The sequence below is a fragment of the Diabrotica virgifera genome, chromosome 10 (assembly GCF_917563875.1).
Source record: "Diabrotica virgifera virgifera chromosome 10, PGI_DIABVI_V3a".
NCBI lineage: Eukaryota > Metazoa > Arthropoda > Insecta > Coleoptera > Chrysomelidae > Diabrotica > Diabrotica virgifera.
In genome coordinates this window covers 41552752-41577818 of record NC_065452.1, presented here as the reverse complement: position 1 = coordinate 41577818, position 25067 = coordinate 41552752, and the positions used below count along the sequence as shown (strand labels likewise).

The 25067-nt window shown below is 34.4% G+C and overlaps 2 protein-coding genes across 3 annotated transcripts in view; both read left to right on the top strand.

Moving 5' to 3' along the window:
- LOC126878576 (lachesin-like) overlaps nt 1–25067 on the top strand; it is a 642328-nt gene that overhangs the window by 186221 nt on the left and 431040 nt on the right. The gene's annotated exons all lie outside the window — the stretch shown is intronic.
- On the top strand, nt 1824–2800 carry LOC126878577 (uncharacterized). Of its 2 annotated transcripts, none has more exons than XM_050641376.1 (2): nt 1824–1942; nt 2478–2800. In XM_050641376.1, the coding sequence occupies exons 1-2, from the start codon at nt 1888–1890 to the stop codon at nt 2720–2722; spliced, it is 300 nt and encodes a 99-aa protein (XP_050497333.1). In that variant the 5' UTR covers nt 1824–1887; the 3' UTR covers nt 2723–2800. The 2 variants fall into 2 exon arrangements, with proteins under 2 accessions (XP_050497333.1, XP_050497332.1); XM_050641375.1 differs by having other exon boundaries at nt 2475–2800.

Sequence of the window (25067 nt, the reverse complement as noted above, 5' to 3'; positions counted from 1 at the left end):
ACCAGATATGAGACGAACAAGAATTTGGAGACAATCTGGCAATGCTGAAAGATTGATTATCGTGCAGGAGGTTCGTAGACAGCAAGGCGGCAGTATAATGGTATGAGGTGGCATCACTCTTGGTGGAAGAATCAATCTCGTTTGTCTGGAACGGTTTATAAATGCAACAGACTACCGTGATATTATTCTTGAACATATTGTTGTACCCTTTGCATAACAAGCTGTTTCCCAATTTCAATTAATGCACGACAATGCACGTCCACATAATGCCAGGGTCTTACAAACATTCCTAGAAGATAATGAAATTGAGGTTTTATTATGGCCTGCACAATCGCCAGATTTAAACCCAATTGAGCATGTATAGGATATATTGGGCAGGTGCATTTTACAATAAAATATTGCGTTCAATACGAGACAGCAACTATTTCATGGCCTTTCAATGGAGTGGAGCAGAATACCACAGCAAGACACTGACCATCTGATCATGAGTTAGCATAACAGATGTAGGGTAGTTATCAATAACCGTGAAGGTCATACACTACACTAACTTAACCTAAAGACTACTTTGTTGGAAGTGGAGGGGCAACAAATTAGTTTTTTATTTTCTTATGTTACCATTTTTTGGCTTATTGAGTTCTCTCTTAATTTTTTTTAAGATATATTACGATAATTCTAAGAAAAAAATATTTTATATCCGGGACCCTTGTTTATAACTTCTTTTTTAAATATTTGAAATAAATTATTTAAAATCATAGATTATTTTGATGTGTATAGGTCTCAAATTAACTAAAAAGAGCAAAATAGCATGGCTCAATGATTATGTCTCGATGTAGGCCCCTCAGACCCTTCTTTAGCTGGAGGATATTGCCCCCAATCCCACCTTGGATGTGTCCCGTTTTTTCCAAGTTTTTGATTTGATCACCCATCACCCTTCATAGTCTATACTCATTATTGTTGTTATTATTATTATATTTCAAGTGCACACTAAATATCCTTTCAGACTAAGACACTGGTGTCTGACACCAGTGTCAACCACAGGCAGCAGCAAAGCATTGTTTTAAATGAAGGACTACAGACGAGCCACTTTGAATGTCTGGCTGATTTTAGTTGCTCAACAATGATTTGCTGCAATCTGCAATTGAACACTGATGGCAGACACCTGTGTCAGACACCAATGTCTTAGTCTGAAAAGGTACTCAGTGTTCACCCACGTCATAAGTAAATACCTAGAATATGTCTTTTTAAAACCTACCTGGGTACTAAGTCTGTTTCTGGAAGGAATAATCTTCTTTGAGCCCAAGATCTGTTGTACTGAATGTAATATTATTATGTAGAGTAAGTACACAAAACATCAAGGATAGAAATGAATAAAGAAAACAGAAAACATAGATTGTTGTTTTAAAGAAAAGCATCAAAACTAGTGTTAAATGTTTTTCGTATGGTGAAACTGTGAACGGACACAATAAAAAATACTATTTCAGGGTTTGTTTATTATGTTTACATTTTAAAAATAAGGTTATGGTTGAATTGAAACGCCAAGTTCTGATAGATGGCGTCTCAAAAATAAGAAATTTTATTGGAAGTTCGTAAATTTGTACGCATATAGAGAGAAAACAGATTTTAAATGAATTTAAGTGCTTAATAAAAGTTTGATTTAACTACAATTTTGTATTTAATTGTTAATAATATTAAAATTATATGAAATTTTAAAAAAGTTGGAAACATATCACCATCAACAGTTGGTATTGCTGGTCATAAATGATTTCAACCAATCACGTTGAATATATTGGACGCCATTATTATTATTTCAGCCATTGCGACTGCGTCAGACTGCAATACCGAAACAGTATTTTAAATTAAATAATAGGTAATTAAAAATTTATAAAAATGAACAAATCAAATCAACAGCAACAACCAAAAGAAGAACAACAAACTAAACCAGGTAACGAACCAGATCAAATATATTCAATCCTGTTACTCTGTAAGAATAGGGCATCCACGAAGCTTTTCAAATCCCCTATATTTCTGGGGATTGTCATCTCTCCCCAGGCAACCCCAGGTTTTCTTCATCCTTTTTTTAGTCCTTGTTATTGTAGTCCTCTTTATTGTTGTTCTGATGGGTTCTTGTTTAGTTTTCCTCCATAGTGCTACATTTGTTACGGTATTGGGCCAATATACCTTTAGAATTTTACATGTAATATTTACTTTATTTACAAAACGTGTTTACAAAAATATTTAGTGATTCTATATTCTATATATAGCTCTCTCTGATTATTTGTTTCTGCTGCCTCTTCTGCTATATTTGTTTGTCTGCGTGTTGTTTACGTTTTCTGTGTTCAACTTTATTTTGTTACTCCGCTTTTTTTGGGTTCCACTCTCTTATTTCAGCCGTTGTATATTGTATCTTCTTAGTTTGTTATATCATTTACTCCCGCTTTGATTGCCTTGATTTTTACTTTTATTTCTGCTATTAGTAGGTGAAGAAGTTGACGCCTCCACCTCCAATGAAACACAAACACAAAACAAATTAGAGTTGCAATCAGTTGCACATGAATCTGCTGATAATGCCGCGCAACAGCAACAGGATAATAATTCACAACAAAGTGGTAGTAGTAGTAACAGATCAGAGGAGCTCATTGAGATCACTGAGTATGATCAGTATGATGAACAGCAGGAAAGGCCAGTCGAAGAAGGGGTAAAAGAACCAACCAATAATAAATAAAAAATAAATTTAATGTTCTAAAAAGTATTTTCTCTTTTATTTTGAAAGATCCTAAAGTAAATAAATTACTCATCTTGATATCATTTTCAATTTCTTGTCATAGTCTGATGTCCCTTCTTCATTTTGAAGGAAAAATTCTAGAACTTGAATGAAGTTCTATAGGAGTTTTTCTCTAAAAATTATGTAAGTATATATACATATTAAAAAAATTTCCTAAATTTTTCCTACTGATGAATTAAAAATCGAGGCCAAATAAAATATAAAAGTGTAGCTTGGCAGCTGAGGCCATTCAAATGAAGAGAAGAAGAAAAGTTTAGCTTTTTGTTGTTCTGAGTTTAGAACTAAATGAGCATGAGCAGAACCTCTGTCACTCTGTCTTCTGCTCATGCTCAGTTAAATGTTAAATCCCAAATAATTCTCATTGACATTTACCCCTTACTGGCCCTTAGCCATCATTTACATAAAAAAATACTACCAAGAAACTTGAGTTTGTGAATTATGTGAATATTTAGGAAGATGTACCAGTTACACCAGACCAGCAGCCCTACCAATTCTACAAGGTATAATAAGCATACTATGAATTTTTTAGCTACTGCATTGTTAGTTCATATATATCTGCATCATATGTTGCTTTATATAACAGTAAATGTATTTTCTTGCTTGCCACATGCTAGAGATCAACAAAAGTAATTGGTAATGATTCTATTGTCTAACTATGAGTTATCTAAAGTGTAATCTTGAAAATTATGAAGCAAAGATCATTAACAGATTGTTTATTTCCATATCAAATCAGAAAGTGATGATCATACTGTTGGCTACAGTGAGATACAACAAAAGTAACCAAAACTACCAGTTTTTATAGTTTGGAGAATGATTTCGAAATATAAAGATGTTCGCTGAATATCAGCACATAACGTTTTAATGTCGAACATGACCAAACCATCTTAATATGCTCTCACATGTTGTTCTGAAGCTATTTCCTTGTGGCATTTTTATAATTAAGTATTTTCTATGGGAAATAAGCCACAGTTTTACTAAAAAATGAATTTATTAACGTTTCGAAGCCCAAATGGGGTTTCGTTGTCAAAATACAAAATACTATTAAAATAAACAAAAATGTTGTTGCTAAATAAAAAAATTCTTCTAAAAATTTATTTAATCTGACTCATTTATATTGGCAATTTAGACGTATATTATACATTTTAAAGTAGAAGACTTTAAAATGATATCGCCAATATTTATGAGTTGCGTTCCTGGGACGACTTTACTAAAAGATAGTTCATTCCATTACATGAAATCAATCCCAACTCAAGAATATCCGTCGCAAAAAAATCATAGCATGTGATCTGTCTTTAAAAAGACAACCAAATGAAACGATGACTGATTCCATATGATTCCTTGTGCTTTACTATGATTCCATAGTAAATCACGAGGGAAAACCAGGAAAAAACCTCGTGATGCTATCCCGACATCGTAAGTATTTGGTCTTACATTTAATTTACCTTCAAAAAACTAATACCAAATTCTGACTTTAATATGTTTAAATTATAAATAATATTAATAATACATAGATATACAATAAGTATTACTAAAATATAAAATTTGTACTAACTCGATATGTTATTGACTTACTAATCGTCAGGGCCTATTTTACCATTAGGCACATGAGGCACTTGCCTCGGGCCCGGAAAGATCACAAAAAAAATTATTGCAATAACAAAATACATATTTTCAAAATTCTTTCATTTTACGAACAGGAAATGATAAATGATGACTCCACTGTTGATTTTCAAGCGACTTCACTGGCACAAGTACATCTCCGTCATCTCTTATAGAAAACTACAATGTCAATAACTCTTTTCTTAGCGATATAGAGGATTGGCCAAAATATTTAAATCTGGAATTTCAACAATATTTTAGAAATAATCGACAGAATCAAAATATTGTTGAAATTAGTGAGTGTGTTACACAATTGGGTAATAATAAAACCAGACTTTTGTCAAGTGTGCTTTTTATAAAACAAAAGCTAATGTGGAAAATACTTCGCAAGTGGTTAGTGTACAGTCCTAAATGTAGCCATGTGTATTGTTACGTTTGTAAACTATTTTCCACGAAAATTGTTGTTCTAACTTTTGAGGAGGATACTGATTGGAAAAATATGAGTAGGAATAAGATAGTTGTTATTCAACATGAAACATGAGCGACATTTTTCATCAATTGGTACGTTAGCCAAGAGAAGTAGTACAGCAGGACAAAATGTAACAATAATGGAAAAAATATTTAAAAAAATGAACATTGGAGAAACGTTCTTCAACAAATAATAGCAACTATTAATTTTTTGTCCAAGAACTGTCTATCATTTATGATTCAAGAACCAAATTATTTACAAAAGGAAATGACATGTATTAATCATATACATATTAAACAATGTTTAATGGTTTAAATATAAATTTTATTTATTATTAATAAAAATTTTAATTGCTGGTGCAACTACATATATTTCTATTATTATTCTATTATTATTATTAAATTATATTTAGGGGTCCGAAAATTGTGTAGTGCCTCGGGCCTGATTTGAACTAAAATAGCCTCTGCTAATCATGGTATTTTCTTTCTATTGACTTCCTCTTTCAGTATGGGTAACCACATCCTACTGCATTCTACCAAGGAATTTGCGACACAATTGGTTTCATTTAGCATAATTAGAGCCGCTTCTTTGATTTTTCTCTTTTTACTATCTGATTCTTTCAGGACTACACTTGAATCTCTCCACTGAACTCTATGTTCATTATCCCATGTGTGTTGACATATTTGAGATCTATCAAATTCTCTATTTGTAATATAAGACTGATGTTCACTTATTCTAACGTTTAATGGTCTTGATGTTTCACCTAAATAAAATTGTTCGCATTCACAAGGTATTTTATAAATGCAATTATTTGTTCTTTCTTGTTCATTGTCAGGTTTAGTTTTAGATAGAATAGATCTCAATGTGTTTGTTGTTTTGAATGTTGTTCAAATGTTGCATTTATTTCCTATTGTTTTAAGTTTCTCGGATAGTCCATTTATATATGGTATTGTTATTTTCCTCGTATTATTTCTTGTGAATGTTGTAGGATTCCGTTCTAAGTTGTTCTGTTCCATTCGATCCAATCCAATTGAAAATTTAGTATTGTCAAAAGGTTTAAACTATGCTGTTACTCATCCATCTATTCCAAAATTAGACATAATTAGCTCAGTGGAAAAAATATCCCAGTGTTTACCAAATCATGAAAAAGAACAATATAGGGTACTATGTAAACTTGAATTGGAAAAATCTAATAAAATTGAACAGAACATCAGCAAAGAGGAAATGAAAGCTTTAAAAACTTTAAAAAGTGATGGCTCCATAACAATCCTACCAGCAGATAAAGGAAATGCAACTGTAATAATGGATAAAATACAATATGAGCACAAAATTACAGATCTAATTACAAATGGACCTTATACCAAATTAACGAAGGATCCAACGAAGACACTGGAAAACAAAATCTATAGAACTTTATTCAAATTTAAAAATAATCTAACGTACTATCAAAGAAAATTAATGACACCTCATTACAGTAAGACACCACATTTTTATGGAGTACCGAAAATTCATAAAGCAAATATTCCACTTAGACCCATTTGTAGTACCATCAATTCTCCTTGTAGTGAGCTATCAAAATTTTTATTAAATATTATAAAACCATTTGCAAATAATAATGACACATTTATAAAAAATACACAACATTTTTTAAACAAATTAACAAATATTGAATTTAATCCAAATAATATTTTAGTAAGTTTTGACATAAACAGTTTATTTACAAGTGTGCCATTAGATAAAACTTTAAACATAATTAAAACGAAGTTAGAAAATGATAATACATTGACAACTAGGACAAAACTAAATGTATCAGCTATAATGGAGTTATTGACATTATGTACTAATAATACCTATTTTCAACTAAATAATGAATTCTATCAAAAAATTTTGGTCTAGCAATGGGCTCTCCTTTATATCCGTTATTGGCTAATATATTTATGGAGGATTTCGAAACTAATATCATTTCTAAACAAAATTTAAAACCCACAGTATGGTGGAGATATTATGTAGATGATGTGTTTTCAATATGGCCTCATAGATCAGAATTGTTGGATACATTCCTGAATATTATAAACGATCAAGAAGAGACAATAAAATTTACAATGGAAAAGGAATACAATAACACTTTGCCTTTCCTCGATGTTTTAGTCTCAAAGAAGGATACTGATACTCAATTACAAATCAAATCACAACATCAACGTTAAAAAGGGAATCATTAAATCCTTAGGTATATGATAGAGCCAAAATTACTTGTTCTAACGAAAACTCATTTTTAGAAGAAAAACAATTGTTAACATCTGTTTTATTAAAAAATGATTATCCTTTATCGTTTATAAATAAGGAATTGACAAGATTGGATCGAATGGAACAGAACAACTTAGAAAGGGATGCTACAACATTCACAAGAAATAAGACGAGGAAAATAACAATACCATATATTAAAGGACTATCCGAGAAACTTAAAACAATAGGAAATAAATTCAACATTTTAACAACATTCAAAACAACAAACACATTGAGATCTATTCTATCTATAACTAAACCTAACAATGAACAAGAAAGAACAAAGAATTGCATTTTTAAAATACCTTGTGAATGCGAACAATTTTATTTAGGTGAAACATCAAGACCATTAAACGTTAGAATAGGTAAGTGAACATCAGTCTTATATTAAAAATAGAGAATTTGATAGATCTCAAATATGTCAACACGCATGGGATAATGAACATAGAGTTCGGTGGAGTGATTCAAGTATAATCCTGAAAGAATCAGATAGTAAAAAGAGAAAATCAAAGAAGCGGCTCTAATTATGCTAAATGAAACCAATTGTGTCGCGAATTCCTCGGTAGAATGCAGTAGGATGTGGTTACCCATACTGAAAGAGGAAGTCAATAGAAAGAAAATACCACGATTAGTAAGTCAATAACATCCAGTTAGTACAAATTTTATATTTTAGTAATACTTATTGTATATCTATGTATTATTAATATTATTTATAATTTAAACATATTAAAGTCAGAATTTGGTATTAGCTTTTTGAAGGTAAATTAAATGTAAGACCAAATACTTACGATGTCGGGATAGTATCACGAGGTTTTTTCCTGGTTTTCACTCGTGATTTACTATGGAATCTCTAATGCGAGAATTTCACTGTCATCGTTGCATTTGGTTGTCTTTTTAAAGACAGATCACATGCTATGATTTTTTTGCGACGGATATTCTTGAGTTGGGATTGATTTCATGTAATCGAATGAACTATCTTTTAGTAAAGTCGTCCCAGGAACGCAACTCATAAATATTGACGATATCATTTTAAAGTCTTCTACTTTAAAATGTATAATATACGTCTGAATTGCCAATATAAGTGAGTCAGATTAAATAAATTATTAGAAGAATTTTTTTACTTAGCAACAACATTTTTTTTATTTTAATAGTATTTTGTATTTTGACAACGAAACCCGATTTGGACTTCGAAACGTTAATAAATTCTTTTTTTAGTAAAATTGTGGCTTATTTCCCATAAAAAATGCTCTCACATTTTGCCATCAATTAGTGTCACCTTCAGACCTCCCCTAGTATACCCATTCTTAATTTTATCCTTTTTTGTCACTCCACTTATCCATCTAAGCATTCTCTCTTGACCCATATGGATTCTGTGTTCATTTTTCTTTTTATCTACACAACATTCAGTTCTGTACATCATAGCTGGTCTTATGCCTGTTTTATAGGACTTTCTGTTCAGCTTCACTGGAATTTTTTTGTCACACTACACACCACTTGCTTCCTTCTACTTCAATCATCTAACTCTTAATATTCTACTACAGTAGAGCGTGGATTATCCGAACTAATTGGGAGGCAGAGGTGTTCGGAAAATTGATTTTTTCGGATAATTGAACTGTATTATGAGGGAGTAACGAATCAAATCGAACTGTATTATCGAGATATGTATGAGGGAGCAACGACTAGTGTTAGGACAGGTGTGAAAGAGACTGATACATTTCAGGTGAAAGTAGGATTGCACCAAGGCTCGGTGCTTAGTCCTTATTTATTCTCATTAGTTTTAGACCAGATAACAGTGAGACTACAGGGTAGCATTCCATGGTGCCTAATGTATGCTGATGATGTAGTGTTAATAGGAAATAGTGAAAGAGACTTAGAACAAAAACTGGAACAGTTGAGACAAGCTATGGAGGAAAAAGGTTTTAAACCTTAGTAAGACAAAAATAGAGTATTTGGAATGTTCATTTAAAGATGGAGTTACTACAAATACTTAAAATGGTATCTTTGGATGGTGAAATGGTTGTGAAAAGCAATAGTTTAAGTACCTAGGATCGGTATTACAGAGTAATGGAAAAATAGATGGAGATGCATGCAGTAGAATTAGGGCTGGATGGAGGAAGTGGAAAGAAGCGAGAGGTATGTTGTGTGACAGAAAAATTCCAATGAAGCTGAAGGGAAAATTCTATAAAACAGCCATAAGGATGGCTATGATGTTGGCTGAATGTTGGGCAGTGAAAAAGGAAGAGGAAAAACGAATGCATGTGGCCGAAATGAGATTGCTTAGATGGATGAGTGGAGTGACAAAGAAGGATAAAATTAGAAATGAGTATATTAGGGGAAGTCTAGGTGTGGCACCAATTGATGCCAAAATGAGAGAGCATAGGTTAAGGTGGTTTGGTCATGTTCAATATCCAGACGTTAATCACCCAATACGAAGAATAGCGGAAGTGCAAATTCCTGGAAGGAGTAGGAGGGGAAGACCAAAGAAGACCTGGGGGAGACGATAAGGTAGGGCATGTTGGTAAAGGGGATTAACATTGATATGACCCAAGATAGAATTGTGTGGAGAAATGCAATTATGGAAGCCGACCCCGCATAGGGATAAGACAAAGAGAATGATGATGAATCGAACTGTATTGATATAGCAATACTATTTATCCATAGGTAAATGAAAACCTTATTTACATACATCTTTACATACTTTAAAATTCAAAATATATTTCATTAAAAAAATTGTAAACAACACACTTATAGCAAATTTCCACAATTGAATAATAAGTGTCTAATATACATACAAAATTACAATTACAACTACTAATAAGTTAAAAGTTAAACTGTGTGATTTAAAAACTCATACACAGAATATGGTTCTAAATCCAATAAAATGCTTTTTATTTCAGTTCTAAATGTATTAAAATTCTGTTGCAAATTAATTCTAACAGGTAATTTGTTAAAAAAATTTATACACGAATATATAGGGAAATTGAGCCCTACATACCTAGTGGGTATGCTGTGTTTTGGCTCAGAATGTGGAAACCTATCCCTATTCTTGAACAGGAGCAGTAAACACTCATATATATAAAGCCCTGCCACCGTTAATAATCCTAACTCCACAGTTTAAATTTTCCCCTACAAGTCCTTTGAGCTTTTATCTTGAGCATTGTTCTTATTGCTCTCTTCTGAGCAATGAATATTCTATCAACATCAGATCCTCCGCCCCAGAAAATAATACCATATCTGAGCACTGAGTAGATGTTCGCAAAATAAACTGTCTTAAGGTGTTATAAATTCAAATACTTAGACATTACTCGTAATGAATAACATGCCGTGTTGATTCTTTTGCGAACAACACACAGATGCTCTGAACAATTCAGATGTTGATCAATGTAAATACCCAAGAATTTTGTATTTGTTGATAATACAACAGTTTGATCATCCAACTCAATCTTCTCTGGAATTATCTCATTATTTTGCTTTGTGTGAAAACAAACACAGTTAGTCTTCTCGGTATTGAAAACCAACTTATTTTTAAGAACCAATTCTGAGCTTTTTTAAGTGATCTGAAGAAATACTCAAAAGATCCTCAAACGTTGATGAGTTGGCATCATCTGCAAAATTTACAAGGTGAGACTCACTGCTCAGTATTTCCCTAGTAGAAAACAAAAAGAAGTGGTCCCATGACACTGCCCTGAGCAATACCAAGTTGTAAATTCCCTTCTTCTGAAGAAAACGGTTGTCCTTCTCGAGTTATAATAACTTTTCGTCGTCTGTTGGTGAGGTAATCTCTTATCCAGTCCCGAGCAGGGCCACGAATTCCATATCTTTCTAGTTTGTAGATCAAAATATGATGATCTATGCTGTCAAACGCTTTTGATAAGTCTAGGAACATTCCCAAGGAAATCTCCCCGTTCTCCCATCCATTCAAAATATTATCAACGAATTCGTATGTATGTAGCTCTTTCAACAGATCTTCCCTTGAGATACCCATGTTGTGACTCAGCAATTAGGTGGTCATTATTGAAAAACGTTATAAGTCTTGTGCACATTGCTATTTCGAAAATTTTTGAAAATGTCCAATTTGGTTTTATCTCCCTTTTTATGTAAAGGTTTCACTAGGGCTAACTTTAGTTGGTTAGGGAAAATACCATACTTAAAAGAGTGATTAATAATGTGGCACAATGGTTCTGCAATCTCTTCTGCACAATGTTTCAACAGATTCGCTGAGATCCCGTCATAATAACCTGCACTTTTTTCATTTTTTAGCTTTGATATGATATTAAGAATTTCAGAAATAGTTACTGGTATAAGAAAAAAAGATTTAAAAATGAATAACCATTTTCAATTTCGTTGCAAAACGAAAATACAGCCGAACCATATTCTAGTCCAATCAGAGAGTGCTGCAAGCACCTCTACCGGTTTCGAAACTTATTAGTCTCTCATCAGGAGGCACATATGCTGCTCTCCCTGATCCAACCAAAACAAACCCCAGCGTGCAGTCCCGGATTGCAACGAACGAAATGGCATAGATGCCCTAGCGGCAACTGCTACAAAAACTAAGTTTTCACTCTAATGGCATATAAAACAACATAATGCTATTCCACATCCCACCAGAATGAAAACAATGGGAACCTTCTCTGGTTACACCTCCGAGGCTTCTACAATTTGCAAGCCATACGGATGCTGAGACTAAGGAAGATGAGGGAATTCTACAATTTGCAATTCACGTCCCATCTGCTCAGCGCGGTAAAGTTCCAACGAGAATGGTTCCCTTCATACTCCACACAGAGTAAATGTAAATCAAAAATGAATAACCATTTTCAATTTCGTTGCAAAACGAAAATACAGCCGAACCATATTCTAGTCCAATCAGAGAGTGCTGCAAGCACCTCTACCGGTTTCGAAACTTATTAGTCTCTCATCAGGAGGCACATATGCTGCTCTCCCTGATCCAACCAAAACAAACCCCAGCGTGCAGTCCCGGATTGCAACGAACGAAATGGCATAGATGCCCTAGCGGCAACTGCTACAAAAAGACTAAGTTGTGGCACTCTAATGGCATATAAAACAACATAATGCTATTCGACATCCCACCAGAATGAAAACAATGGGAACCTTCTCTGGTTACACCTCCGAGGCTTCTACGCCATACGGATGCTGAGACTAAGGAAGATGAGGGAATTCTACAATTTGCAATTCACGTCCCATCTGCTGAGCGCGGTAAAGTTCCAACGAGAATGGTTCCCTTCATACTCCACACAGAGTAAATGTAAATCAAAAATGAATAACCATTTTCAATTTCGTTGCAAAACGAAAATACAGCCGAACCATATTCTAGTCCAATCAGAGAGTGCTGCAAGCACCTCTACCGGTTTCGAAACTTATTAGTCTCTCATCAGGAGGCACATATGCTGCTCTCCCTGATCCAACCAAAACAAACCCCAGCGTGCAGTCCCGGATTGCAACGAACGAAATGGCATAGATGCCCTAGCGGCAACTGCTACAAAAAGACTAAGTTTTCACTCTAATGGCATATAAAACAACATAATGCTATTCCACATCCCACCAGAATGAAAACAATGGGAACCTGGGAAATGGGAAAAAAAATATTTGTTGTTATATGGAATACTGCATGAAAACGTGGCTTGAGGTTGAGTTTTTATTAAATTAGGACCTGTATGAAGTACAAATTTGTTAAAGTTATTACAAATATCCTCAGGCTTACCACTAATTTTCGAAGTTTGATCGACATATTCTGTAACTGTACCATTAATTTCCCTAACAATCTGCCAAACACATTTTGATTTGCTTTCACTGTTATTTATACGTTCTTCATAATGAGCACTTCTTGCATCTCTCAGGAGACAATTGTATTCCTGCTTCTTTATTTTGTAAGCCTCACTATAGACCCTGTCAGATCTACTAAGCACTAGAAGGATGTCTAGCTCATTCTTACATGCAGCAACCTGCTGATTAGGTTTTAGTATTTTTTTGCTGTACATTTTTGCTCAACTGAGACTATAGGAAAGCAATAATCAAAGGTAGACCCAACAATGCCGACAAAAGCATCCCATTGCTCATTTACTAGTGATTCAGGGGTAAAAAACACTGAGTCCCATTTTTGACTAAAAAGCACAGACTTGAAGTTATTTTTATTTGTAATTGAAAAAATTCTTTTTTTAACTTTTTTGAGTTTTCCACTTATTTGCAAAGTAAAGGACACCTGGGCAGTATGGTCAGACATATGAGTGCCTACCACCTCTGCATTAAAAATGTTTATATTAGTGTACATATTACTGTAAATATTGTCAATAGAACTTTGAGAAGTCCTACTTACCCGTGTATATTCTAAAATAGAAGAAGTAAAATGAAAAGACTGCAACAATTCACTGAAATCGTTAGTATTACTGTCCTTAACATTCATTATATCTAAATTAAAATCTCCAGCAATAAAACATGTGCAGTACTCATTCAGTAGTATATTTAGAACCGACTCAAGTTTTACTAAACAGTCATGAACAGGTTTTGTGCTTGTTCTGTATATACATATGATTGACCTTTTTTTATAAAATGAGAGTTCTACGGCAGAACACTCAAAACATTCTTCATCACCAAATATGGTTATGTCACTTCTATGTACGTACTCTATACCATTCCTTAAATAAATAGCTGCCTCCATATCCATTTTGCCTGCAAAATGCTGATGCCAGTGAATATCCCACCAAATTATATGCAGACAATTGATCGATGGTTTTCCAATGTTCGCTCACACACATAGCAAGAACATTTTTTCCATCGTTTACAAATTCTTGAAGAGCATCATGACTTGTTCCTATCGATTGAAGGTTTTGGTGCACTATACACACCTGGTCAGAAGCATTTGTTTCAAGTTGATTATTTAACCTATCTATTGAGGTGCTAGATTCTTCAGGTTTAAAAATTCACTAACATAAAGACCGACTGGCCAAAAATCAGGAGTTAGGCTGGCAGGAGTTAGATCGACTGGCCAAACTTTCATACCTATATGTATATCTTTAGTGACTAATAGGATAGAAATTAAACAAAAAAGTGCGGTATTTGCAAGAAAATGAAGATTTTTTAAGCATTAAAAATTCTTTCATCTTCTTCTACTGAAGCAATCCTACACTTTTACGAGCGGCTGGGTTACGTGTTGTTTAACCATGTGCCTGGCAATGTATTTCAAAATGGATTAAATAATGTGTCAGTTTGGCATCGCAAACTATTTGCCACAAAACTAAAACTCCCTGGGATCTTTTTTGAGTAAACCGCTTATATAGAGCATCATCTAAATCCGTGTTTAAGGCAAGTTTTATCGTATTACATTTGTGGGTCCGTCAGAAGAATTAAGCCGGAACATAAAGTTACTTATGTTTCGTCTTTTGTTTTTTTATCCGTCTTACCAGCCTACCAACTTTGTATTCATTGGATAAATTGGTTGCAGATTCACCTCCCCCTAACCGATTGTTAATCTCCTGTTTATTTTTCATAGAAAGGGCTTACGTTTAGGCATTTTTAATCGAGTTTTTACATGAAAATTTAGGAGTTTGGATCAGTTTTGGTCATTCAGTTGATCGACGTTCGGATAATCGACATTCTACTGTACATGCATCTTCATATTTTTCTTTATTACTCTGTAACACTGATCCGAGATACTTAAAACTATTATACTTTTTACAATCATTTAATCATCCAAAGATATCATTTTATTTGTAGTAATCCCGTTTTTAAATGAACATTCCAAATACTGTGTTCTGGTCCTACTAAGTTTTCTCAAGAGGTTGTCTCCACTGTTCCAGTGTTTGTTCTAAGTCTCTTTCACTATTTCCTACTAACACTACATCATCAGTATACATTGCATCATTTAAATATATTATGTATTTTATTTGTTGTAAATTCTTCTTTAATTAAACAGTCCAAATACTGTGTTTTTATCATACTAAGTTTTCTCAAAAGCCTGTATGCACTATTCCAGTTTTTGTTCTAAGTTGTTTTACTATTTTCTATTAACATTACATCATCAGCATTTTCTAAGCTCCAGGGAATGTTACATGAATTTTATCAGTCTTTATAACAGCTGCTGTAAGTAATACTAGTTGTTACTCCCTCAAACATATCTCTCACAATCTTTACAGATTCGCAGGGAACTCCTTTCTTATTGAGTCAAGTCAAGTCTTTACATCAGAGAATCTCTCAATGAATTGTATCATATGCTTTTTTAAGGTCAATCCTCCTCCTCCTATGTGCCTTCTCTATTGAAGTTGGTGATTAATATACCAAATTTCTCTCTGTTCTGGGCTTAATGAATTAAGTCATTCCCTGTTGTGTGGGTCCAATCTCTGATGTTCCGGAGCCAGAATGTTTTCTTTCTTCGTATACCCCTTTTACCTTTCATTTTGCCTTCTGATTTTACCTGCAGCTGCTCAAATTCCCTATGGCGCATTATGTGTCCTAGATATGACGTCTTTCTAATTTTGATTCTATTGACCAGATGAGATGTGTGTCCATTATTTCCAGTACTTACTTCTTCATTTATTGCTGGTCCAGCTTATTCTGAGCATTCGGCGGTACATCCACATTTTGAATTAGTTCAGCTTGTTGACGTCAGACTGTTTTAATGTCCAGGTCTCACTGCCATATAGTAATAGAGACCACACATAACACTTTAGTGTTCGCAATCTTATTGTAACTGATAGCTTGGAGTTACAGAGCATTTTACACATCCAGACCTCGCTATTTCAATGCGTCTTCTAATTTATTTTGAGTGGTCTAGCTGACTATTTTATAAGGTCAATGAAATACCATAGTATGAGTGATTGTTTTTTATTCCGGTATTTTTCCATCAACTGTCTTAATAAAAAAGAATTCCATATCTTAAATATGTGAGGCTATGCATGTAACAAAAGCAAACTCGACTTTGGGAGATTTTATTTACCATTTTTTTACCATGTTCGTCCGTTCACATGACACATTGGTTCATTAATTAATAATCATAGTTTAATTGTTGAATGAAATAATCAAATGTATTTATTTATTTAGGGACCTTACCCATTATTACAAAATCATTTAAGAGCTAAAATATACATTAAACCTCAAAATAAATTATAAAAATATGTAAATATGTAAATACACTTAATTAAAATCACTAAATATCAACATATCACAGACAATGATAACATATCACAGATAATAAATTGACAATTATTTGAACACTTAACACTAAATCGCCTAACTACCTATAAATACTTATACTTATAAATAAATTTATAAATTAGTGTTTTACCCTAAGCTTAAATCCTTAACAAAGCACATAAAGCGTCTTTGACTTACATTGAAATCAATGTTCGGAGACAAGTTATTGGCTGTTTTTACAGACCTTGAACTAAAACTATTATACTTTACATTAGTTCTACAAAAAGGTTGTTGAAACATGAGGTGAAATCTAGTATTCCTTGATGGCACTACCAAACCAATAGAGTACAGTAGATCTGGGCAATCAGCAATACTATTAAAAATTTGTAAAGGTTCTGTAAGTCTTTACATTGCCTGTGAATCTGAAGAGGAGGGAGAGAAAATCATCACTCCAGCCTTAAAGGCCAAATACCGCAAAAATCTTCTTTGCACTTGTTCGAGTTTGTGTACATGGCATGTATAGAGGGGATTCCAGACTGAAGAACCATATTCTAACAGGGGTCTGACCAGTGAACAATACAATAGGCGGATTGCTAAGAGATTTGTGAAATCTCTTATACATCTCTTGACAAAGCCAACCATTTTAAGGGCTCTAGAAACAATCTCTGCAATATGAAATTTGAAGGATAGAGCATTGTTAAATAAGACTCCAAGATCCTTAGTAGCTGACATATTTATTTATTTATTTATTTTACGGATATACCATTTTTACAAAATTATTGATCAAGACGGTGTTGAAATTGCATAGGAAAAAGCCAAGGGGAAACGCCTCTTAGAGAAATACATAGTGAGGCATTTGTTTGGCTTTAAATCCATGCAATTTCTTTCACACCAGTCCACTAGTCGTCTGGACAAATCTGACTGCAAGTTGATACAATCAGTGGTAGAATAGGCAGCCTTGAAGCATTTCAGGTTATCAGCAAAACATAGAAATTCGGAATATTGAAAGCAACTATGGATGTCGTTTATAAAGATGTTAAATAACAAGGGTCCCAAATGAGACCCTTGAGGCACACCAGAAGGTACTTATCAGTTAGTTCTCAGTCGTCGATGTGACCAGTTGTGTTTTGTTTTGGTTGTCATCACGACCGACTTACTCAAATTTGTTTAAGTGTTTTTGTTATTGTTTTGGAGTGTTGTGTAACTAAACTCGTTGTAAGTGTTACCAGATTTGTTTAACTATTCTATATTTTGTTTACTTTTGTTACATTCAACGACCAAGTTAAATATTGCTTAACCTTGACCACCATGATCTACAATTGTGATCTTTGTTTGACTGAATTTTCCAAAAACGACAAATATAAGATACGTTTCCATGGGGACTGTAGACGATATTTTTGTCTGAAGTGTTCGGACCTTAATAAAACCACCTCAGAAACTCTACTAGATACAAAAAATGCCCATTTAAGATTTTTCTGTACATTGTGTGACTCCCCTAGCCTCAGATGTTTAAATGAAAAAGTAACAAAGTTATCAAAAAATCAAATACCGCAAGAAAACTTTGACGACTTAATTCAAGTTACCAAAAAACTCACAGATAATTTGCCTGTTTTTATCGAGACATATGATTTATTAGCAAAAAATGACGGCAAATTAGACTATCTTACAAAAAAAATTACGAGATTCATAAATTAAATAACCTGTAAAATGCTGAATATCGTTTAAAATCCATAAGGCAGATGGAACAAGATATTTTCAATATATCGTCAGTTTTTTTCGGCTGTTACAATGACACGATTAAGGTCCAAGTCCAAGATACAAATTCATCTGAGATAAAGTTGGGATTAGAGAGGCTGTCTTCAAACATCAGTGAAATATCTAATCAAATGTGTAATCTTTCCAACAAACTACTTACTATACCAACGAAAAAAGAGGTATCGAAGAAAAACATAGTGTGTATGCCACTTCAAGTATCAAAACTGAAGACACCTAGCATTTCGAAACCAGTACAGTCAAAAAAACAAAAATTGCAGAAGATAAATGTCACTTTGTCGTCATTAGCAACTTACCCCAATATACACACCTATACAAGTAGTTCATTACATTAAAGAGAAGCTAGGTATTAAGGAATATATAAGATGTTACGCCCTCCTTAAAGATGCCAACTCAGAAACTGGAAAATAGGTATTAAGTCTAAAACATCTATTGACTTATTATTTAATAAGGAAATTTGGCCACCTGGTGTAAACGTTAAGTGGTCTACAGAATCCTTATACTCCGAACCAACGACTTCATCTGAGACAAATATAAATCCGAAGAACATCAGAAGCCCGGTTAACTTGGAAAATCCAATTACCATTCCAAGTAACAACAAGAATGAAGTTGATACCACAAATGTACTGACAGACAAGCAGGCCATCGCAATTTGCAAATCTAAAGACCCTTTCCGTTCTCATATTAATTTCATTAAGAAGGATACTTTAGAACCATCGATAAATCTGGATCCTTTGACCCCACCAAGAGTTAGATTAACCAATAACTCGAATAGTCGATATCTTTTAGCCAGATTAAGGGAACCGGATATCTTAAATGCCATTAAACTTCATCTTGCTTTTCTACACGACCAACCTGCATCAGTATTTTATGATGGGTATACCAACACAAGTGTAAAACTGTTTCTGGCTTCCGAAGGGCTTCCGACTAATAGTGAAGATCTAAGAAAAATTCTTCTAGAATTCAACGATGCTTATGGAATTGGTGCAGATGAGGTAGACGCTGATGTTGCTGCTTTTAGGTCTTTTCTCACTTCGGAAAGAATTATTCACCTGCAAAAATCAAGGGAATGTCACCGAAATTATTATTCCACTAGCTCTCCAAGACGAAATTTTTAAATAATACGAAGTGTTCTGAGGAACTAGAAACCTCGAATAATTTTAGTGATGACAACTTTAGTATGGTTCTGATTAATATTCGTTCTATAAGAAATAAAACTGACGAATTATTTTTGTTTCTAGAGGAATTAGGATTTCCCCAGATAGTTGCGGTTACAAAACACTGGCTTGAAGTCAACGAGCCTTTTTTGTAGAGAAATATACCACAATTGTTAGGTATGATCGTCCAAACTCAGCTCATGGAGGCACCCTAATTCTTTCTGCAAACAATGATTTTTCTCTGATAACAAAATATGACTTTCTGTTGAATGAAGCTTTCTTTAAGTTTTCCTTAGTTTTTAATAAAAATCTTAATCTTTACATTATTTGCATCTATAGATCACCTGACTCTTCCGTGGAACTATTTTTTCAGAACCTGCTAAATTTGTTAGATGAGTTGCCTCACAAAAGCAGAAAAATTCTATGCGGGGACTTCAACATAAATTATGCTGCTGCTTGTGCTACCCAAATGTTCTTGGTCAACATATTTGAATCATATGGTCTCTCAATGCACGTTAATTCTCCTACAAGAATTACAAAAACTACATCTACCATAATCGATTATATTGTCTCCGATTTCTCACCCCTTGATGTCTGCTCTGCAGTTATTATTGCGGAACTATCGGTTCATGAAGCAGTTTATACGAAATTTAACATCTTCAGCAAACCCTCCTCGAAAACCCGACGTTTAGGTAGGATTTTTTCGCTCGGAATTTTCATAAATTCTAAAATTTATGTTTAACTTCTGACTGGCATTTTCCTTCTACGGACGTGGACTATTATTTCAGTGATTTCTTAGAGAAGCTTGTCTGTATCTTGCATGTCTTTCCAGCAAGGCCTCATAATGACTACTCCACCAGAAATTACACTTTTGATGTTAATTTACCGATCCCGTCTTCTGAGTTAGTAAAGAAATCTATACTGTATTCCGCAAAAAACTATACAACCATCTCCCTTTACAACTTAAATCTGCAACATCTTTCCTCAAGTTCCGTAAAATGACAAAAGCTCATTTATCTAAAAGACCATATTATTTAGTAGAAGAGTTTCTTAATGACTAACTAAGAAATTACAGTAATGTACAAGTAACAAAAGTATATTTATCTATATTTGGGTGTCACATACAGCAGCTTAAACTTATTAGTTCCTTTGTTTGTGTTTTATTATATGTTGTATGTTCAATTTTGTAATATACAGGGTGTCCCGGAAAATAGTGCGTTCCTTAAAGGTATAGGTAGAAGGCACCATGTAGAACAAAAAACTCTTATAACATTTTTTTCTAAATGCAACCGTTTGACCAAAAAATTAAAATGTATTTTGGTATCCAAATTTAAATCTGACAACTATGTGCGGTACGCAAATTTAAGCATAGACAGTCCCATGTAAATAGATAGAAGATGATAGTAAACAGATAGTTTTAAAGAATCCTGTTTAGTGTCAATGCCGAAAATGTTTTCGAATATTGAGTGTATTACCTATTATGTTATTACCTATGAATGGTGTTTGTGAAAGGTTACTTGAAACATCTATTCGGTATATTAATTATTTTCAAGTAAGTACAACTTAGTTATTTCAGTTCACAAGTAAACAAATTACTGAGACATTATCTGGTGTATTTAAGTTCCACTGTAAACTATTAAAACTATGTAATTCAGTTAAAGCCCTCAGCAATACTCAGCATTCAACCCATTTAAACCTTACTAAATACACAATACTAGTTTAGTTAAAAGATGTGTTTTTATGTTAAAAGATGTGTAATTCGTTTAAAATTATGCAATAGGTATTTCAATACATTTCAAAAGAAAATAATTTTAGTAAACAATTAGTAAATACATAAGTATTACCTACTATTAGGTTGGATTATTTTAAATACTGTTAATCACAATCACAAACGAGTTCTTATTATGTTATTATGCCGTAGTGCGTACGATGTTGCCAGTTTATTAAAATTTCCAAACATTAAAATACAGGTATATGGAAAACAATGTTAACTTTTTTTTGGAAATGGTTAACTTTAGAAAAAAATGGTATAGGACTTTTTTGTTCCAAATTGTGTATTCTCTCCATACCTTAAAGGAACGCACTATTTTCCGGGACACCCTGTATAGTAATTTTGCAATATATTGGTTTTGTTTTTGCTTCACTTTTTTAATTTGTTTATATTTTTTTATTTACGATTTATCTAATTTCAGAAAATTGTATTTGTTATTGTTATATATATTTTTTTGTGACTATGTTAAGCTTTGTCCATAAAGTTGTATAATTTTCAGTGACAATAAAGCATATTCCTATTCTATTCTATACTTTTATCTCCTTAGATTTAAAGCCTTTGACCTTTACTATTTGAGATCTATCAGACAAATAGCTGCCGATCCAGCTCAACAAACCACCACCCAAACCTGCTATCCTCAGCTTATCCAATAAAATTTTATAATTTACCCTGTCAAATGCCTTAGAAAAGTCAGTGTATAACTGTGTACCTCATCACCACCATCCAAAACACTTGACAGAAACTTACTGTAAACTAGCAAATTTAACTCAGTAGACCTTCCATTTAGAAATCCATACTGCTGGGGTATTATTGTTGATGATAACACTGATGTAAGATATTTTGTTACTATTTTTTCAAATAGTTTTGGAATTACATTTAAATTGCAAACTGGCCTATAATTGCACACATCAGCTCTATTTCCTGATTTGTATATGGGGGTCAAGAAGCTAGTCTTCCAAAACTCAGGGAAATAACCAGACTTTAAAGAAGAGTTGAATATCCAGATTTAGCCATACGGCCCGCACTCCCTTTAAGGGGAAAATTCACTCATCCCAGATACCTAGGGTATCAAAAGGATTGAGCTCTGGTGGGACTCTTTCCGTGTTATCGAGCCCTAGGTGACTTGGTACGCCGGAGTATCTCCCAAAAATTTTCGCACGCATCTCGAGGTCGAGAGTAGCACAGCTTTCTGCATAGTCTTGTAAAGATGTTCATTTAGACCCAGCTTTTTGATGTTTTCTATGAGGTTCTTTGGAATGACTCCAGTAGTAGAAAGAATAATAGGTATTGTCTGGGTACTTTCCATTCTCCATTGTCTCCTTATTTGTATTTCGAGATCTCTATACTTGGCGATCTTTTCGTTGTGCTTAACACGCAGACTATTGTTGTTAGGTATCGCCACCTCTATTATTGTTGTTTGCCTAGTAAGTTTATTAACTAGTATGAGATCCGGTCTATTGTGTGCCACTGTTTGGTCTGTGAGCACAGTGCGATCCCAGTATAGCTTGTAGTTGTCATTTTCAAGCATTCTATCAGGGACGTATTGATAATAAGGAAGATGGTCGGTTTGGAAAAGTCCAAGTTTGTTAGGTAGTTCTTGGTGGAGAATCTTTCCTACTGAGTCGTGGCGTTCTTTATAATCAGTTCCGACAAACGCCTGTCAGCCCCCGGTAAAATGTTGGATGGATTCTTGGGCTTGACATTCATATCGGCATTTGTCGTTTTGGACCTGAGGATCTTTTACAATGTACTTCAGGTAATTTCTAGTTGGAATAACCTGATCCTGAATGGCAAGTAGGAAACCTTCTGTCTCGGGAAACATCTTTCCTGATACCAACCAATAGTTCGACGCTCTACTGTCGACATATTCTTGGTTGACCTCATTGAGATGTCGTCCATGCAGTAGTTTACCCATCCAGGTGCGCATTTTTTCGTCCTTAGATGGGTGGTTTATGCGCATTTCTTGTTCCCTCAGTTTAAGCGGCGTTAAGTCATCTACTGCGCAGATTGCACGATGTAAAGTAGATGATTCAGCCTGTACCTGAAAATAAGTTCTTAAGTTAGCCACTTGTTTATCCAATTGCTCACCTATGTCCATGAGCCCTCTTCCTCCTAGATACCGCGGTAATGTTGTTCTCTCTACTGCACTGCGAGGATGATGGTTGTGTGCCTTTGTGAGAAGTGTTTTTGCTTTCCGCTGAAGACTTTCTATATCGGTTTTTGACCATTTGATAATACCAAATGAGTAGCTAAGCGCGGAAAAGGCGTACGTATTTAATGCCTTAAACAAATTTTTACTATTGAGATATGACCGATTAAGCTGTCTTACCCTTCGTACAAATTCAGAAGTTAGTTCGGTTATCATTTATTTATGGTCAATTTTCCGCGCTTGCTTTACACCGAGATATTTATACATGTCATTTTCACCGATGGCGTCGATGTTCTGGCCATTTTGCATATTGAAACCACCGGGCTGAACATGTCCTCTGACTATATTTAAGATACGGCACTTGTCTAGACCGAAGTGCATACTGATATCATCAGAGAAAGTTTCTACAGTTTTTAGTATCTGATCAGGGCCGGACTGGCTCAAAAAAAGGCGCCAACCCAAATTATAAAAAAGGCGCCAGCCCAAATTCTAAAAAAGGCGCCAATCTAATATATAAACAATGGCGCCAGACCTCTCTATTAAGCTTTGATATCAACCTTTTTTGAAATCCTAATCCGTGTAAAGTAAATCAATATTACTAATTTTAATTTAAATCCATAAAATAATTTACTATTTTTATAGGGAATAGTAAATTATATTAAGATTCCACAAAAATATAGCTTCAGTTTCCCAGTCTCCGTTTTACTCTGCTACACTCTTTGATACTCTCTGAAGACTCCAAAATTTTCGAAAAGTGTGAGTAATTTTCACTTGCTACTACAAAAGAATCTTTTGGTTCAAAAACATTTCAAACCACATGGTTCAAACCACACACGGTGTCAGGCGATCCGTGCCTAAGTGGTGAATTGCCTAACGTCAGACGGTCGCAAACGGAGCCCTCGGAGAACTGGTGAAACTCCTTTGTAATTCAAGCCTTAGCGTTGGCAAGGGCGCACTGCCTCGCCAGACAGTATAATTCGCCCCTACTCGTGGGAACTATATGGATAAGTATTTAATCATGCAGGAAAAAGAGAAACAACAAAACGAAGGGATAATGGAGCGAGTCACCAGTGATGGTGCAGCTGGAACAAGTTATGAATGAGATGATAAGGTGTTCATTGTAGTAAAGGGAACAAAGGGAAAATACTCAGCGATGAGGAAAAGAGGAAGGAGGAGACCATGGTTTTTTCGGAAGAAGATCTGTTGGAAGATCTCCAGTCAGGGGTAGCGACCTGATCAAGACGGATCTTCCAGAGGGACAACCTTGCAAAGGAGCTCCTCACTTGGGGAGAAAACACCTAGAGACTTAGAGAGAAGGAGGAGAGCTCGGGCATAACGGCCATGGTAAGAGCAATGGAGAAACTTCTCAGCGTTACAAATAATTTAGTGAAACTAATGTCCTGCCATACAAACATTAAGGTCGAGATCAAGAATGAGTTACAAAGCCTTAAGAGAGTCACCGAAGACATGGAGGTTACTTTCAGACAAGTCGCCCTCGGCAGCATTTAGAAACGAAATAGAATAGTGTAGAAAAGCGGTGAGGAAACAAAACGACTATGGAGACTGTACGAGTGTCCACACAGATGGATTTCGACGAGTTCTGCCCCGAAAATCTTAGTGAAGGAGAGATAAAAATGATCGCAACGGTCCTGAACTCACGGGAAAGAGGCTTTGAAAAAATAAAGGACATTGTACAGTCGAATTGGAAGAGGATCCCCGAATTGATACCCACGAAAGGTGCCCCAATCGTAAAAATGGTCTTCGAGGGCGCCGTTCGTTGCATCTAAGCTATATGTTATAATAGAAACAGCTGAAATTGATACCCACGAAAGGCGCCCGAATCATAAAAATAGTCTTCGAGGGCGCCGCGCGTCGCACCTAAGCTACTTATTATAATAGAAACAGCGGATCTTGACCCTATGAAAGACGCCTGAATCGTA